Genomic DNA, 19142 nt, shown 5'->3' with positions numbered 1-19142 from the left:
ATCCATAAATAATAAAAAAAAACAGAAGCTCATACTTACATCCTATTCCATGTTACTTTCCAAGCTGTGTTTTTCATCTTGCATTAGTCACCATATGATTTCTATCATAATGGTGGGGGTCAATGAATAGATTAGCTTAATGGGAATTTACAGTTCTTCCATGCATCTAAATTTTGGTAAAGTCTGGTAACCACTAACCTAATTTATTTTACCCCCACTCTCAACTCTGAGCTACTAAATTAAATCTTAAATTTAAATTAACATTAAAGCTCAGTAAAATACTGAGTTTGAATTATGTCTTACAATTGCCTGAATATTGTGGGAGTCAGAAAATGTTTTACACAGCAGCCCAGTTTAATTATTTCATCTTATGTAAATGGTTTTAGCTGCTTTGCATTAATTTTTAAGAAAAGTGGGGCAGAAGTGTTTGGTTTTTTAAATTTATTCACACTGATAAGATTGCAATGTAATCATTAGAAAATAAAAAGTACAAAATATTAGACCACTTAAGTGGGAATTTGTCCTTATTCACTGTTTAGATGCACATTATGCCTACTATAAAAAGGATTAAGTGATATGGCCATGTGCTTTTAAACTATCTAAAGGGGCAAGGGAAGGGAAACTGGACTTTGTAAAAACCTAACTTTGTATAAATTTCAAAAACAAGTATACTACCTTGTGTGTATCTCTGAATTTACTGATCTCTCGGGATATCAGGTCCCTTTTATCTTCTTCCATTTCTATAGCGTTTATATCCTCCTGTAAAAGAGAAAGGCGGGAAGAACAGGAGATAAAATATTAAAACCCATCTGCACAAGAACAGGAGAACCAAAAGAAAAGCTGAAGGTTAGATGTTTTGTACCAGTCTTGTAAGAGATAAATAAAGGCCTTCTGTAGTACCAAACCTCACAGTCTGATGTTAAATGAATGAAAAAAAATTAGATGGACACGAGTCACAAATCTGGTAACTAGCAGTAAACATAGTCATTGTCAAAGCCTACAATGTAAACGAACCTTGGTGATGAGTGGATAGGGTATCAGTGGGGCCACTGGAAATCTGCGGAAAATCTGCGGAAAAATCCACGGAGATTTCTTTTTTTAAAAATAGATTGCACACTACTCTGGAAAAAAAACAATGTTCTGTATGTTTGTAGAATAAGCAATATTGTATTGCTGTGACCTTAGGTCTGACTCAACAAAGTTACAGAAGAACCTCGCTAATTCTCAATTTACTGATCTACTTCTCAGCAAAGGTTTAGTGGGTGCCACCTCACCCTGGCATGTCTCCATTTAAAATTGCAGGGCATTAGTGTTCTGAGAATCTTGCAAGCTAAGCTACGCTTGTACAAAGTGGCCAGTGCCTTTTGTGGTATTTTAAACCTTGTTTTCTTTCTTACTCGCTAATTCGCAAAATTTAATAATCTCAAAGGGGATTCCCCACAGTTACTGCAAATTAGCGAGGTTCCACACATATGAAATCAAGAGTCAGATTTCACTTGCCATTTCTTTCCCCACACTCTCAAATTTCCCACATAATCCCTCATCTTTTCAACAAACAGAATGGGCAAGGGAACCAGTCACAATGATAAGCATTCAATAAAGGGGAGAACAGTGCCTCAAAACAGCTTTACATGGCACCCACCACAATTTGATGTACACCCCCCACCATTCACAGAGCTTCTTTGGTCCCACTTCCCAACAGATAAGGGGGTGAGAAGTCATGCTCATGTCCCATTTACATCCCTAAAAGTCCAAGATGCACTTCCACCTTCTCAAGGGGCAGGAAGACAAGGACATCGGTACATAGTTCTTTGTTCTGACAGACCACACAAAATTTAAAGTCCAGCTACATCAGCCAGGTGTGGCTCCAGAACACCCTAAAACTAGCAATATTAAAGGAGGAAGTTCAATATTCAGTTCAAGATGGGGTTGTAAACATCCATGTCTCTTAATACCATTGCATGTTTGATTATGTACATAGCACAATCCATAGCATGGATGTTAACTTTTAAAAAGAGAGACACAGAACCTGCCTATAAAGAAGTGCAGAATGCAAAAAATTCAGTGCAAGATTTACTCAAGTTAACTGGACGCTAAACAATCAGAGGTGTACTCCCTCCCGCAGTGAGCATTGTTTCTTGCACTGCCTTTTCAAACATTTCACCAGCAGCCCCCACTAACTTACTGCCTGCTAGCAGTACAATATAGAGAAAATGAAGCTTAGTAAGCAAGGCTGCAGACACAAACCAACATTCACCTTTGATCTTTTGCTGTGACTGACAGGTGTTACAGCCCATCACTGAAACAATCAGAATGAGTTTTCAAGGTTGACATAAAATTACTACTAAACTGTACCTTTTTCCCCCAGAGGAAAAAAAATTAGTGCAATCATTAGCAGAGTTGTCCATAGGTGAATTATAGCATATTGTGTCAAATGTTACACTTAAAAAATATGGAAGTCAGCTGGTCCAACAGCCAAATATTAACAAACCATTTTGTAACATCATGGCTTACATCCCTCAAGGATAACAAAGAGATATGCGCACAAATATCATTAAAACAGGACAGTGAAGAAGGTTCAAAGTGCTGGCAATCAGCTGAGTTGTGGCTATAACACCAGTGCAAACCTATGACCCAGTGATTTCGGTCATTCAAGATGTCAAAGATAACAGGCAGGATCTCTACTTTTAGGGTCTTAAAATCATCTCCCCATCTCAAAAAACAATTTGCAATTACTTCAATACATGTATTTTAGAAGGGATGAAAGGCTGAATCAAACCTGCCGAGATTCAAACCTGTAGCTCCAAGAAGTCTAGGCATTGTGACCCTTGTGTACACACACCTACAACATCCACAGGGTTTGGCATCTAGAACTGATTTAATTTCAATATGAAACATTAAAACTGCTGCTAACATCAAGGTTTGTTGATTTGTGTTCTTGTCAGATGCTTTGAGCTAATGCACTGGCACAGGGTTTGGCCCTTATGTAGGGAGATGAAGTAAATCTGTTTGTGTCCAAAATCAAAACACATACATCCTCCTTCTTTTCTTTTTTCTTCTTCCTGGGATGAGAGTCAGACTCTTGGGAGGGGGCATTGAGCTCGCTGGAATATTCCCGTATTAACACTTCAATGGCCCCTTTAATTAGCTGGTCTCTTCTCTTTGCTTCTTCATCAAGGGCTTCATCATCATCCGTTGTGGTTTCTGGCCTGGAGTTCTAAGAAACAACACAAATCTTGAAGTCAAGCACATAAATATGGCAAAACAGCATCCAAAATGTTTACTTGATATGCACAGGATAGGTCGGTTACATGGAATTAGATCCTGGAAGCGTTAAGTGTGCTTAACATCTTTACAACTAGCCTTTAACTACGTATTTTGCTCTGTCTTCACAAGAATGGTACACAGAATTTTTTAGATTTAGTTGTTAGTGAACACAGATAACACCGATGCAATGGGAGAGCAGAAGAGACTGATCAAGGTTGGAAAAGGATGTTAGAAAGCAATGTCAAACAGAGAAAGCGTATGTATATATCATCTTTGTTTTTGCATGGTATAAGGCACTCCTAGCAGCCGCCTACATATTTTCATTGTTGGAAGCACATAAAACTATCATGCAATAAAGCTAATCACTGAAGCAGTGCCTATTGCTGCTAGAATTGAAAAGGTTTTGTTTTGTGCAAAACCAACTAGGGATCTAATTTTTCTTAGTGTCCTTACTGAAAACCCCCAAAATGCAGTCCTCTCCCAACTGCCCAGCATTTTCCTCAGAAAAGGCCAGTTGAGTGGAGCTTGGCACTGCAGCCTGAAGGCACTCTATGCATTTTGGGAAAGTGACACCCAATACTTCAACACCCAGCTTTTCCCAAGGGAAAGACTAGGCAGGAGGACAATCATGCACTGTTGGGTGTAGCTGTCCAAAGGTGCACGAGGTGTCTTCAGGCAGCAGCATCCAACACTTCCCTGCCTGCCTATCCTGCATGGTTGTGTCTCTTTGGGTGCCTTTGCCATGTAGCTGCCAAACAATCCTCAGCCTTCCACCCAATTCTGAACCACCACACAACTGCTCAGATGTACCTTTAAAATTGGAAGGAAGGTTGGCCACTCATGCATGCCAGACAGCAAATGGATTTGTTGGTCTGGTACAAACTTTAGGTTAAAAAGAGTGCTATTCCACAATATGTATGCTTTCGTGGGAAATAATTTAGTATGGATTCATATTATGTTTTTATGCAGCAAGTGCAATATAATACAATGGAAGCTTCAAATTATTATGCTATGTCAGCAAATATTCTGTTCAGTATGGTTAAGCAATACTGTTCAAGGAGGTTGAGAGCATATACAAGGTAACATTGTACCAACCTACCCTTCGGGTCGCATCACACATTAAACATGTACACAAATCTTGTCTGGAGTAGAAAACATTTTTTTGCATGCTGATCATGCTGTGCAATGACAGTACATGTGTGTAAATTGCTATAATGTACATGTCTGTAGAGAGTCATACATTATGACCTGCACACAAGAATTGCTGAATTTCAGTTTCCCATGTAAGAGCTTGATACATGCGACACAGACCTTAGTTAACTGTTAATAAAACATTAAAGTATACAGAGTTGCATACAAATCTGCTTCTCCAAACGCTCAAAGTGGCTTAGAATTTTAAATCCAAAAATCACAGAATCAAACACACAGTAAGAATTCCCCCTGCCCCAGGTACCTCCTTACAAATAGTAAGATTCTCATCTGTAAATGGGAACATGAATGACCTGAGGTCAAGTGACTTCAACTTGCTCCAGGCCATTCTCAGCCTACAGCCTGACTACAAGGAAAACCTAAATTAATACAGAAAAAGCATGTTCATATTATCTTTTTTTTCTTTAAACCCTTCCATCCCATCACAAACATTTTTTCACTGCAATTGCTAGCAAAAGCTACTTCCACACTGAACTGCAGTGAAAGAAATACAATAATTTCTGAGTGATTTATCTTCTTCCACACATTTGAGTTAAACTTGAGTTCTTGCCTTAAAAAAAGCAATCTCACCTGAAAATCCAAGATGGTTGTCCAGTCAAATGCCAAGCGGAGAAACAGAGAATGGTAAAGGGAAAGAGGCTTACTGAGCAACAGTAGCTAAGAAGAAGGGGCAGGAGGAGGGAGGGGGTTTCAGCTGGATCAGAAGCTGCCATGTCAAGAAGGAACAGCCTGAAATGACTTGAAAGGTGATGGTGACTAGGTGATATTAAAGAAATAAGGGGAGCAACAATGCTAGTTGGAGATGGCAGTTAAGTTGACCCAGAAGTTTGTCTGGTTTAGCTTCTCCATATTTTAAAAATAAAACTGCATTTTGTATTTAAAAAGAAAATGAGTTATTTTAAAATCCTGTAAGTAGAGATTTCCAGCTGTCCATGAGTACATTAAATAGTTCTCTTTATAAGAGACAACAGGAATTCAAGGGCAGTTTCCTTCCATGTCCTGTAGCTCATATAAATACTAAAATACTCCTACTTTATACCCTGTCTAGAGATTTCATAAGGATAACCCTAAACCTCTGTCTTTGCACAGGGGTAACTAAATTAAACCTAGGTTTAATAATTTCTTAACTATTTTACCACACAACGCAAAAAGTTCACAATACATAAATCACTTGTCAAGATGTTTCAATAAGTGGATTGTCTGGTCTTTCTCTTTTCCTTGCCCCAAGGACAAGTTATAAGGAAAGGTGAAACATGAAGTCCTAATTAGGTGCTTGCAGAAGCTACTGGAGTATAGGCTATGCAAGATTGCTTAAATTAGTCCAAGTAAAAAAGGCACTAACGCCTAGAGACTATATATATCTCACATGTTCTTCGGCTGAGCCCTGGCTGTAAACAGAAATTCTGGACTGATTTTTGGCAAAACCTAGTTCAAATTAACTGTGGTGGTGGTGGAGAGATATAAAATATTCACTGCAAAGTCATGCACTGTTTTGTAGTAGACAGGTGCCAGCTTAGGTAAGAAGTTTCTTGCTTTGCCTCCAGTCAGTGAGAAACTGAAGGGGAACCAACAATGAAAGACACAACCATGACCATTACTTTTCTGTATGTTCTGTTGAAGCGACATCAAGGTAAAAAATTCCTAAATATTTTCTATGTTGGGTTTTTTTTTTTCAAACATCACCATCCCAGAAAAGCAGTATTCTTCATCTACAGTTTCTGATAAGATACATTTTTCAAAGAAGAGATCTGTAAATTCACGTGTTGTGTAAGCAGGCTTTTAAAAATCTTGTGGACTTTTTTGAATTTTGACATAATGCACCCATGTGACTCAATTTCCAGATTGATTTGGTCTGCACATGTTTTCAGTTCTCAGACAGCGACTGACTGTTCTTGGGACTATTATCTGCCTCACTGCTTCTCATCTACAAGGTTACTGTTTTCTAAATACTTTGAAATACTTAATTCCTTAATATTCTGCAGGTGGATGTGTTATACATGTGATCTGATATGCAGTCTGTAGCTGGGTTCACAGGTTTGAGTCATCTACTCAGCACGTACTCTCTTATTTTTACCCTTGTGATGAAGTTATAGGTTAGATGGTTAGATTGACTTGTGGTGGCCTGATAATATACATGGACATAATGCTTGATGGAAGAGACATGCAAGCACATGCACTGTTGTATATAAAGAAATTATTTCCTGAATACTGCTAGAGCCTGCCCAGGAATCAGAATTTTTTATTTCAGAAGTGGCAAACTCTACTCTGAATCAATAAATTTTGGGGAGGGCAGGACATGTGATTCCCTCCCTAAAATGATCAGATTTGGCCTGACCAACTGTTAGTCCTTAATCTACATCTATCAGTAGAGTTTATTCATAATCCAGTTTCTCAAGGTTGTTATGAACTGAGGGATCTGAGGTTTACATCTGAATTCTGATCATGAAAATAAAAAGAATAGTGATCTTCAGAAGAGGTACAATAAAGTCAGCATAGCAAATTAAATAGCAATAGAGAATAAGCAAATACAAGAACAAATGACACATGCTAATCTAATTTATTTGTAATTCAACTGCTTCTTTTCCCATTTTAGTGTAGTTGCACATTGCACACAATCATACATACCCCATTGGAAGCCCTTTTCTTTGCCTTCCATTCATCTAGCTGAGCCTTCGTCTTGGCATCAACTTTCACGAGTAGTTTCTTTTCTCCAATTTGGAGATCGTGTAGTAACCTGAGTGCACGTAGTGTGGATTCGGGTTCTTTATACTCGCAAAACCCAAAGGCTAGGAAACGAATTATTGAGATTTTAAAAATAAATGTTAAAATTACATATGTACATGAGTGCAAATACACGCACTCACACCATTGCCTTTAACATCAAGTATTTCAACAATTTGCTTTATGGACTATCATACAAAATATATGATAGGACCTCAATAAAAGCATTTTAAAATCAATTGGAAACACTTCAGCCCAAAACCTGTACACCCAAGTAACTGCAACTCAGAGCATATAGGTAGCACCCACCCTGCGATCCTGACTTTCAGCTGAAATCCCCTTACAGCCAGCTACTATAAATATTTCAAGAATACTGGATTGCTGCAACATAACTGGCTGCACAAACCAGTTAAGATCCACTCTGGCAGCAGCAGGGCAAGTTGATGACTGTAGCAGCATTAACATTCCATACAGAGCTGGTACAGTATTGTTGGACAGTGAGCAGTCCCAGATCAAGGATTACCATTTTGCAGTGGTAGGAACAACTTGTACTCCATCCAGTACACTTACTGACTCACAGAACTGCTTAGAGGAAAAACAAAATAAGATCAAGCCCTTACTACTGAAGTGTGAGCACATCAGGAATTTAACAGAGCTTGTATATATCCTTTATAGATATTAAAGGGCAAAAAGGAGAATACATACCTTGAAGTTTTCCAGATGCTCCTTGAACTCTTTTCCAACTCAAAACCAAACCACATTTCTGTAAGATTTTTTTTAAAAAAAGGATGTTTATTGAGACAATGGATGAACCTGTATCAGTCAGAAGAAAACTGCTCTCACTCTTGAAAGTTCTCAGTGGATTTGGTGTTAATTGAGGAATGACTTCCTATCAGAAATTATCACACACCTAAAAATTGTGGCAATGTTCAGTATTTTATTCTTACAACTGTTACTCATATTATTCAACTTTTTCTACTGGCTCCCAGACTGTTCCTTTTCAAAAAACTACTCCATGTATATAAGTGTTTTGTCTTAGAACACATCCTCTATTATCTCTCAATAGGGTGGATAATTTTTAGAAGCATAGAAAAACAGATTTTTAAATAACATTTTATTTTATTTTAGATCATCACTTCCCTATTTTTAAGGTGTCTCTAAAAATGACCTGGTTTAAAATGAAATACACATTTAGTATAAACATACATAAAAAAGTCTACACTTACAGGATGAGATCTAACAAGCATGATCAGGCATCAGGATTTCTCTTTGCACCCTGGTGCACCCTGTACTCCAAACTCTGCTCCAGAGGGTTGGGGGATCTTTGGAGCAAACTCTGGGGCAAGTGGGGGGCTGGGAGGGAAGATGATAAACCAAAATGTGCAGATGGGCTGCCAGAATTGATCTCCTAAAACCCAAATAACTATAATTTATGAAACAACTATGAGCTAAAGGCTGTGACCTTTAAACCATAAATAATCTGGGACCTTGGTTACTTGAAGGACTGCCTCCTCCTTCCAAGTAATTCTTTCATTTGTTGAAATCATTGCAGATGGCCTTGCTGCATCTGCCCCACCATCCTACTATCTGAGGCGCAGAAGGCAGCTATGGGCTTTCTCAGTAATGGTGCCCTAGCTATGAGACTTCTTTCCTATCAAGGAATGAATTTTTTACAGTGAAAAACTATTTTTTCCTGGACAACATCTGCCCACAGAATCCTGCCTCACTTAGTTTTACATTATGATGATGTTGTATCCAATTGGATATGAATAACTGTTTTTGATTTCAAAATTCATTTATAGCTCTTCCCTTGCATTTGTAATGTCATTATTTTGTGAATTGTATTTGCTATTTCAGCACTTGATTTAATATATACATTTTAGTATTCTCCACTTAAGACATAAGAAAAACCTACTCGGTCAAACAAATGGCCCATCTAGTCCAGCATCCTGAACCAGATGCCTATGGAAATCAGAAGAAGGGCTCAAGTGCAACAGAACTCTCCCCACATGATTTCTAGCAATTGGCATTCAGAGGCATATTGCCTCCAACAGTGGAGGTAGAATGCAGCCATTGTGGTTAGTAGCCATTGATAGCCTTATCCTCTATGAAAAGAGCTTCTCCACTTCAAGAGCTTAGTTAGGTAGTGGCCTAAACTACGTAAATCCACCGTTGCCCATCCTGACACACACAACACATGCAGGCTTGTAAACTAGTAAATTAGCACTTGGCTGCAGGGCTGAAATAGTAAGAAATAATCTAGCATGTGCCACAAATGGTTGAAATTAGAAATGCTTCTGCACATGGGGGAGATGATATATCCTTGTGGGGCAGCCCCTCACATCACATGGGATATGATCTGGAGGACCCTGATCTTGAGGGAGAACTTTCCAGGTGTGTAAAGAAGTGCTATTGAAAAGCCCTGAATGCACATGGAACGCTATTAAGTGCAACAACTTAAGTCTTGACCAGAGTTAGCATTTTAATTCAATACAAGAAGAATGCATGAATAATTCAGCTGCAGCAAAATATCTGAATCAACACACTGCAATATTAAATTCTAAAAAGAAACTCCACTTACGGCAAGAAGCTGTCGTATAAGCATGTCTGAAGCCTTTTCAGATATGTTGCCTACAAAGACAGTAGTAGTGGGACCACTATTTTCATCATTTTCTTTGTTCTTTAGACCTGGATGATCCTTTCTAACTCCCATATGCTTTCCAACCATTGATACAGTAGTTGGGACCAGTACCTGAAAAAGAAGAAACAAATGCCTCTTGTGAAATTTTTTTTTTGGGGGGGGGAAGAAAGCTTTAGGAGAACATTACTTATTGATGCAAGCTGCTCAACAATATAGAAATAGTGCATATTCAGTGCACAGAAATATTCAGTGCATCAATTCTTTAATACATTAGAAGGAAAGAAGCACTATACCTAGAAAAGCACAGAGGAAATACAGTGCAAGTCAGGCGCCTCGTATTTTAAGTTTACTACACTGTTACAGTCTTACAATTTTTTCATGTGTATCCTTCCCAAATTCAGAGGATCCATCCCAAAAGCAACCTTTCTCCTAAACAAAATATTTTCATTTATCAAGATCAAGCAATCTATGAGAATCTGGAGGTCTGGTGCAGACATAACCAACTCCCTGCAAACCATGGTTTGCATTCTAGGAGTCAGCCTCTGGAATATTGCTTCCTTTCCCTGTTTCTCGGCAAAATCATGTCTCCTTGTTGGTTTCCTTGTGGGTTTTAATAATTATTGTTGCATCTGCAATAATGCTAACCGTGGTTCCCAATTAAAGCCGGTTTTGAAGCGGATTTGCAAACCATGGTTAAAGTTGAGAATCTGGGTTAGCATAAATCATAGTTAGCATCAGTGTAGATCCAATGATTAATCATGGTTAAACCCAACAAGGGAAAGAAGGTAGAAAGGAGGTTATAGAGGGTGGGTCATGTGTTCTTGGGAATGGCTCCCAATTTGTAAACCACGATTTAGAAAGAGCAGTAGATAGAAAATTAACACAGATACACTGTTTCATCCTTGCCGAGTGTTTTAATATTTAATGTTGTTAATCGTTGCTTTATTGTTCATTGGTTTTTTATTATTTATTTTAATGCTATTTTGTGAACTGCCTGGAAAAATTTCAAATTAATCTACCATTTAAATAAGCAATGTTACAGTGAACATTGGCTTATGCAATACTTACAGTTGGTGCAGGAGCCATAATACCCATTGGCACAGGAATCATTGGTGTTCCTGTGAAAAAAGAGGCAGTATTAACAACCAAAACCCTACACTTTTGCTCAAAGCAGATATTAAGCAGGCAGAACAGGAAAATTGCACTGATAGTAAGTACTCTAAGGATGGAGATTTCCCATGTTAATGCATGCCACAAAGAAAGACTAAACACTAACTTCTGGTTTTAAGAGATTACTCATCAATACAGAAGAGTGAGGCTGATCTGATAAGCTTCTGATATGCATATAAAAAAAGCTTACCAGGAGGTACAGGTGGAGGAAAACCTGGGAACTGCGGAGGTGGAATTCCAGGTGGAAGTGTTGGGATACCCATAGGAGGGCGATTCAAGTGAGGCGGAAAAGACATGCTTAGCAGTAACCTAGAAAAAAATGAACTAATCAGCTTCAAACCAGTACCGTTCTAGTGCTTGCTTATATTTGCATCCATGCTATTCCTAAATAGGAATAGCAAGTAGGAAACAGGAGGTCTAGCCTAACTCTTAAGAACAAACTGGCAGCCTAAAAAAGAGCCCTCACAGATCTTACTCGAGTCAGATATGATAAAACCTTTGAAAACGATATCTAATAATGGAGCACCCATTGAGAAAGCCCTTTGAAAGTTGTACTTCTCCCATTCTTTCCTTTCAGGCTGCCGTTACACCACAAAAGACTAAATACACATTGGTAGGAGACTTGCACCATTTGTGGATTTGCAAAGTTCAGGTGGAATCACAGTTGACCCCAACAGTCACAATGGCCAGTATGGAGGACAATAAGCAATAGAGTTGAGCGCTCCTCACTTGCCCCTCCATTCACTGCACATCAGCTTTGATGTGAAAATCCTGGCTTGTATTAAGCCAGAATTCCTCATTTTATCTCCAAATTAAGGGACTCTGGCTTAATGTCAGATAACCAGGAAATCAAGACAGGATCACAGCTAAGCTGCTGGTTGGCATATCTATACGCCTATGGTATTTCTAGTTCACCCTTGACCTACTGGTCCCAGGGCAAGAATAAACAATAGCCATACGTAAAATAATATTTTAATAAAATATTATTAAAATATGCAAGATTAACTAGCAGCAGGCAACAACCAGCTTCAAACTGGATGACTCATTACAGTTCTCAAACCATCCCATAGTCCTGGGCAAAGATATCACCAACCAATAAAAAATCAACAGTGTCACTGCTAGATGCACCTCTGAGGTGAAATCATTCCAGAAATGGGGTGCTCCTGGAGAGAAGAAATGGGTTATATGGACCATATCACATAGTTTTTAAACAAGTTCATTGGATTCCCACATGCTTTCAACTACAATTCAATGCGCTGGTGTTTGACGCTTTATATTGCTTGGGTTCAGGATCTTGCAAGGATCACTTTCCCCTATACTATGCTTTGAAGGTACAGGCACTTCTCTAGTTTCTCCCACCTGTTGCAGTCAGACTGGTAGTTAGCAGAGATTGGGCCTTTTTTGTGCTAGCATCTGGCCTGTGAAGTGCCCTTCCTGGTGTCTGTAGGCCTGGTGCCCATTCTTATGACTTTCCAGAGACAGCTGAAAATGGTTTCTCTTAGCCAGGCATTTTAACTCAATGTACTGGGCAGGATCCAACTGGTCCTCCTAGTGGTGTTGTGCCAGTGGGAGGTTACCGCTAACAGAAGCTGAAGGGGGTCAATTTTTGTCAATTCCCCTTCCTCATGCAGTCTTCAGCACTCCACAAAAGTTGTACTGGGGACTGTTAGCAAAAATCACCTGCCCTCATCATTTTTAGTGCACGACTCCCACTAGATCAAAAACCCTGGCGCTCGCACAAAGGCATCAACTGGATACAACCTACTATGTTATTTGTGGTTGCTTTTAGAATGGAGTTTGTGCTTCAATGGTTTTTGCCTGCTGCTGCCCTGCTTTTAAATTTGTTGTTGTAGCACCTTGTCATTTATTGCTTGCTTAGTTTTATGTTGTTTTATTGTAAGCTGTCCTGAACAATTATTGAAAGGGGGGGGATACAAATGTATTAAATATATATTAGACAATAAAGCACTTAACACTTATTTTTTATACCGAGAAATGGACTGAGGCTGCAATTCCATGCATGTTTACCTAGAAGCAAGTCCCACTGAAATCAATAGGCTTACTCCCAAGTAATGAAATTGGGTTGGGTGCACTAGACTACCAGTATCCCAAAATTCAACAATATAAAACATGAAGGGACACTATGCCATAAGACTATAGGCTAGCTCAACCAGAGAGCACACTTTACATGCAGAAGATTTCAGGTCTAATCTTTGGCATCTGCAGTTACAAGGTCTCAGAAGCAAGGCTAGGAAAGACTACTATTTGTGATGGCAGAAAGCTTTTGCCTATCACAGTGAAGAATGCAGGACAAGATAAACAAACAGTTGCTGCATTTGGATGTCACCATGGCTTATCATCATGGAATTGAAATTAGGTGAGCTTTGGGCTTGTGCACTCACCCTCCTCTGATATAGTCACCAGGAGTTCAGAAGTTTTTCTTCCCTTTTTTGGTTCGATGGAAACATATTTAACATAACCCCATTACCTATAGCATTGTCATCGTTTTCTGGATAAAATCCATGTTCGGCCACCAGGCTAGCCAACTTCCATTCATAAGTCTGTCTTCTCATAGCCTAATTGATTCCATAGGGTTATTGTGAAGGTATGAAGAGAAGGAAAAATTGTAACCCACCCTGAACCCTTGGATAGAGTCAGAAGAAAAGTCTAATGTTGCAATCCTAAACACAGTGGGACTTCTACATAAATACAATTGCACTAAAGGTAGATAAAAATAAATAAAACTAATCTCAAAGCTTTCTCTATAAATGTGAGGGTTTAATAAAAATATTAATGATAGCATCAGGCCATGTATATTGTTTTCTGAATCCAAAGGATACAATCACATTTTGTACAAAACTTGTGCACTGCAAACATCTCACACATCCACCCCAAATCCCAATTTATTGGGGGGGGGAGAGAAGGAGCAATTAACAGAATATTTGTCTGGTTGCTTTCAAGAATATTGGAAGGTTCTGAATTTCTAGTCAAGGGTAAAGAGGCGAGAAGCATTGTGTTTTAAGGACTAGCATTATTCAGGTGAGGTGGAAAAATCCACTGTGCTATTTTTTCTGTAGAAAATGTTCCATTTTAAAAAATGCATTTTCATAAATCTAAAATCAAAGAGTGGCATCCAAAGGGAAGTGTCAGCTTCCATTGGTGCAACAGGACTTCCCCTTCTTTTTGCCCCTGCAGCACACTGCCCCCTGCAGGTCTACTCTAGAATGTAGGGGGCAGGAGGGGCTGCAGAGAGCACAAAAGGAAGGGGAATTCCTCTGCATCCCCTGGAATAATACTGGATAATGCCCAAAGCTATAATCAATTTTTTTCAGGTGACTCTCTAGGAACGCATGTTAAAATTATTAAAGAGTTTCAGTGCCTTCATAAAGGACATTATGTTTCAGTTGTCATATCTACAATATATTAGCAAGCATTCCAGAAAAAAAATAATGTTCCAAGTAAAATGAGGTGGGAACCTGTGGTCCTCCAGATGTTCCTGATGCCCTTCAGATGGACTGGACTATAACTTCCATCATGCCTGACTATTGGCCACACTGGCTGGGGCGAGTCCAACAACATATTGAGGGCCACAGATTCACCACCTATGAAATAAAAGTGTAATATTTGTTTGAAATACATATTTTTATCAAAAATGCTTATAGACAACCCCCTCATAAAATAATAAGGTAGTGTACAAGAATATGCAAGTACAACAGAACATAGAATTCCATAAATGCAATACAACATGATCATAAACATGACTGGGCCATCTTGAAAAAGTTGAAATAACTGAATAGGCCTGTTGACATAAAAATGTCTTCAAGAGACATCTGAAAATTAGCAGCAAGGATGCCTGCTGAATATCCACAGGACCGGCAGTGCTAAATGCCAAAATTCTAATAGAGCCACTTGGGCTTCTGACCCATACACGGCAACTAACAGCACTCTCAGTGACTGTGCTGGGATAGAAGGGCTCAGGTGGTCCTTAAAGTATCCTAGACTCAAGTTGTTCAGGGCTTTGTGTATTAATAAGGCAACCTTGAACGTATCCCAGTAGGATATGGGCAGCCAGTGCAGATGTTTTAGCAGAGGTGTCATGCTGCTGGACATCTGCCCCCATAAGTAATCTAGCTGGACATTCTGCACAAGGTGGAGTTTCTGGAACAGACTCAAGGGCAGCCCAGCATAGAAAGCATTGCAGTAATCCAATCTTGAGGTTACCAAGGGATGGACTACAGTGGCCAGGATATCCAAATTCAGATATGGCTGCAGCTGGTATACCAGACAAAGCTAATAAAAATGTGCTGCTTTTATATTCTGCTTAATGCCAGAACAGGCTTTTAAGCAGCTTACAAATATAAGAAACAATTACACAAACACTGAAATATAAACATTCATAATTAAAATACACAACATAACATTTAAACTACACCAATGTTTTTACAAATATTTATACAGCATGTAAAATTAACATGGCATACTTTTTAAGCTCTCTTTGCTACGCATAAGTCAAACAAACATGCCAGATCAGATCTCCATCAGTTTAGTGCAGCAATAAATTTTCTCATCACAAAATTTCCTGAAAATCCTCATCAAGGTTGGAAAACAATAGTGGCTAAGTGAAAGTAGCTCAGGAATGGTATAATCACAGTGTTACATCTGAAGATTACAAGAGATTTATTCTGATTTGACTAAAAGTAGATTGCTGAAGGAAGGTCAGCAAGGAGGAGCTGCAGAAGTTCAAACCAGTAGTAACATTTTAACAGTAAAAGCAGAGAAGATATGGATAAACCTAGACTGACACGGCTTGACTAAGAACCTGGGTATGGAAGGAGAAAAGTGTTTATTCCCAGAATACTGCCTTAAAAAGAAAGATCTCTACCATAGTCAGAAATACTGTTGTATGTAAGAAAGTAAAGGTTTATATACAGAATAAATTTCAAGAAATAACGGAATAAATTCAAAATTATTTCTGTCATGTTCAGCTTTAGATATTGGCAAGAGATCTAGACACTGGACAGAATAAAAGGATATCAGGAGAAAGAGGGATGCAGGTAAAGACCACATCAGGTCCTGCTCCATCTGAACTCCATCCCTCCTCCGGGCAATCTACCGTCAACTGACACACATGCATGTATAACAAATCTGTAATGCTACATTGTGTCTATTCAGAAGTACCATTGGAAATCAGTTCCCACTGAACTCAATGGTACTTCTGAATAGACACAATACATTTAGAGCACTGTGCATAAAATCCATCTTTTATGACGAGGCTGTTCAAAGAGTTCAAACAGAAAAATAAAGGGTAAGAGACAAAGTCACAAATAATTGAAAAACTACGATGAAGTCAGGTTTTTAGAAGAATGAAAGATAAGAAGTTAACCAGTCATATCATATGATCCCAGAATATTTTCTACTTCTCATTTGTTGAAATAATTTTCAAAAATAGACAGTAACTTTATGAAGTTTTAAGACTTCTACAGAAGTTTCAATTAAGAGGGCCATAGTCATACACCAATAGCAAGTTTCCATCAGTGATCCTTTAATACTAAGTACAGGTTAGACACAAAATATTTGAAATACTATCAAAGTTAGCAAAAAAAATTCAAAATTACAGAGAATTTTAAAAAATATATCTAAAAATAAAGTTATGCCATTTGTATTGTACCTTTAATGTGTAATAAAGCAGACCTTTAGTGTAGCGGCACCCACCCTTTGGAATCCCTCCCCTTGAATATTAGACAAGTGCCATCTCTGTTATCTTTTTGGCACCTACAGAAGACCTTCCTCTTTCAACAAGCCTTTTAAGTAGAGACCTCAGTCCAATCTGCGTTGGAACTGCTTTTTAATAGCTTTTTTTTAAAAAAAGATGTTTTTAAAGATGTTTTGTTTTAAGGATGCATTTTTAAAGCTTTTTTTTTAAAGATGTTTTTAAAGCTTTTAAAAAAAGGTTTTTAAAGATGTTTTGTTTTAATATGTTTTTAAGGATGCTTTGTTTTAATGTATTTTAAAGTCTGTTTTTATGATGTTTTAGAATGTTTTTAGTGCTTGTGTTTGCCGCCCTGGGCTCCTACTGGTAGGAAGGGCGGGATATAAACCGAATAAATAAATAAATACTTGTACTAGTTGTTTTAAAGTACCCCTCCTGTACCTTCTTCATCCCATTATAGATTTCAGTTTTTGCTTCAACAAAATCTCTGTAATCAGTCTGCACTAGACAATGCACGTTTGGTTTAACTGATCACATCTTACCTTAAGTAAGAAAACAAAAACAATAGATTCTAAATTCAATACAGTTAGCATTTTTCTTAATTTGTTACAAAAATGTTGTCAAAAGCACAAGACGACAACTTGGATTCCTGCACTGAGCAGGGGGTTGGACTGGATGGCCTTATAGGGCCCTTCCAACTCTCTTATTTTATGATACTATGATCTTGTCTAAGAGCCACTAGAAGCAACTAGAGCCAGAGGGCTATGAACAATTCCTGTATTTTGTAAGAGAGCCCACATATGTATAAACACACACCTTAAATGTTCAGTGTCAATTTAGCATGTCTTTTTCTGAGATGTTTTAGAGTTAGGAAGCAGCCTTGTATCAAATCAGATCATAGGGCCATCTAGCTCAGTATTGTCCACAATGACTGGCAGCGGCTCTCCAGGATTTCAGACAGGGGTGTCTCTTAGCCCTACCTCAAAATTCTGAGTATGAAACCTGGGACGTTCTGCATGCAAAGCTGTTGTTCAACCACTGACCTATGGCTCTCCCAACATTATTCCAGCTGCAAGCCTCATTCATGCAAAGTTCCATTGGAATTTCATTTCAAGCAAATGCTTTCAGGACTGAAAATATGTTTCTTACACACGCACACATATAAACACAATGGAGAACTTCTACTGAAGACGTCCATATTCATCACCAGAACATCAGAACAATAAACTGCTACGTAAACAATAAACTGCTACGTAAAACACAGTTATGATGAATCCCAACCACAGTATGTGGGCATGCTGCAGTATTTCTATGCAGTTATTTAATTGTGCAAGCATAAAAGCTGCAATTTTAACAAATGCTGAACATGAAAGATAGCGAGTCTGAAGTTCAGCTTGTTGCTCAGTATTCAACAATGAAATTACTCACTTGCAAATACGTTGCCATACAGAAACTTACTTAAGGATATTTTACACCAATGAAACATTTGAACACTGAGTTTTAAGCTCCATTCGGCCTACGGTACTTGATCAGCGAAAACCCATTCACACTTGCAAGTCACCGCCTGATGCTCATCTAGCTCCGAGCAACCACACCATGAACCAGCCTGTGTACACAACACACAAAGTGCAAAAGATGTGCTCCCAGGAACAGCTACCTATTCGTTCTAAACGAGCTAGCTTGCAGAACGGTTGAGAGTGGCCCTTCTCCGACAGCTTTCTAAGAAGCTCCTACACTCAAATCCTTTCCCTCCTCCCATAGATTAAGAAAGGAAACACTCCCCTCACAAACAAACCAAAACCTCCCACCCAGCTCCCCCCAATCCCAAGAGGTATGTAGGTCGCGGATCCCTCCCTCCCTCCCTCCCTCCCTCCCACCCACCCAGGGAAAAAGAGGGGAACCCCCAACAGCCCGCTCCCGCTCCCTGCTATCTACCGCAGGTGCCCCACGCCGGCGAGGCCCGTCATGTCCTCGCCCCCTCCCCGTCTCTTGAAGAGGATTAGCGGCAGCGGCCCGGACGTCGCCCGCCTCTCACCGCAAGCGCTCTCCGAAGAAACGAGGCCTTTCCCTTTCGACGCCTCTGAACCCGGCAAAGGCAGCTAGGCCGCGACCGCACCGCACTGAATCCGCCGTCGCTTTACGCTACTGGTCATGTGAGCGAGCTCCCCAGAGCGCCTTTCGTCAAAAGACCAGCTTGCATCGCGCTTGCTGACCATAGAGGCAGAGGTTAGAACGTCCTAGCTGTACGAAAACGAATAGAGAAAGTAAACGTTAGAGATATCTTTGCTCTATGTTTTAACACATGACTTCCACTGGTCGCCTTTCCTCTTCTTTTTGCTGTAAGGCGGTAGACGGTACAACAAACAGAGTAACGTATAGAACTGGCTTCTTTTTTGATGGTTTCATTTTACGCTGCCTGAGAGA

At 39.2% G+C, this 19142-nt stretch overlaps 1 protein-coding gene across 6 annotated transcripts in view; it reads right to left on the bottom strand.

Moving 5' to 3' along the window:
• Nucleotides 1-18906, bottom strand: part of RBM25 (RNA binding motif protein 25) — a 44525-nt gene extending 25619 nt beyond the window's left edge. For 2 of the 6 annotated variants that reach the window (XM_061611227.1, XM_061611231.1), the window contains exons 1-9: nt 18654-18747; nt 11199-11317; nt 10907-10956; nt 9779-9949; nt 7903-7960; nt 7102-7262; nt 3035-3217; nt 1015-1068; nt 676-759 (exon numbers count right to left, since the gene is read on the bottom strand). In XM_061611227.1, coding sequence (XP_061467211.1) covers nt 676-759; nt 1015-1068; nt 3035-3217; nt 7102-7262; nt 7903-7960; nt 9779-9949; nt 10907-10956; nt 11199-11317; nt 18654-18685 — 912 coding nt within the window. In that variant the 5' untranslated portion in view covers nt 18686-18747. The other 4 variants (XM_061611230.1, XM_061611232.1, XM_061611229.1 and 1 more) reach the window with 3 other exon arrangements.
• Between the last annotated feature and the right edge of the window lie 236 nt (nt 18907-19142).

Source organism: Rhineura floridana, chromosome 2, assembly GCF_030035675.1.
Source record: "Rhineura floridana isolate rRhiFlo1 chromosome 2, rRhiFlo1.hap2, whole genome shotgun sequence".
NCBI classification, from domain to species: Eukaryota; Metazoa; Chordata; class Lepidosauria; order Squamata; family Rhineuridae; genus Rhineura; species Rhineura floridana.
Note: the sequence above shows the minus strand (reverse complement) of the source record. Positions and strands in the feature narration are given on the sequence as shown.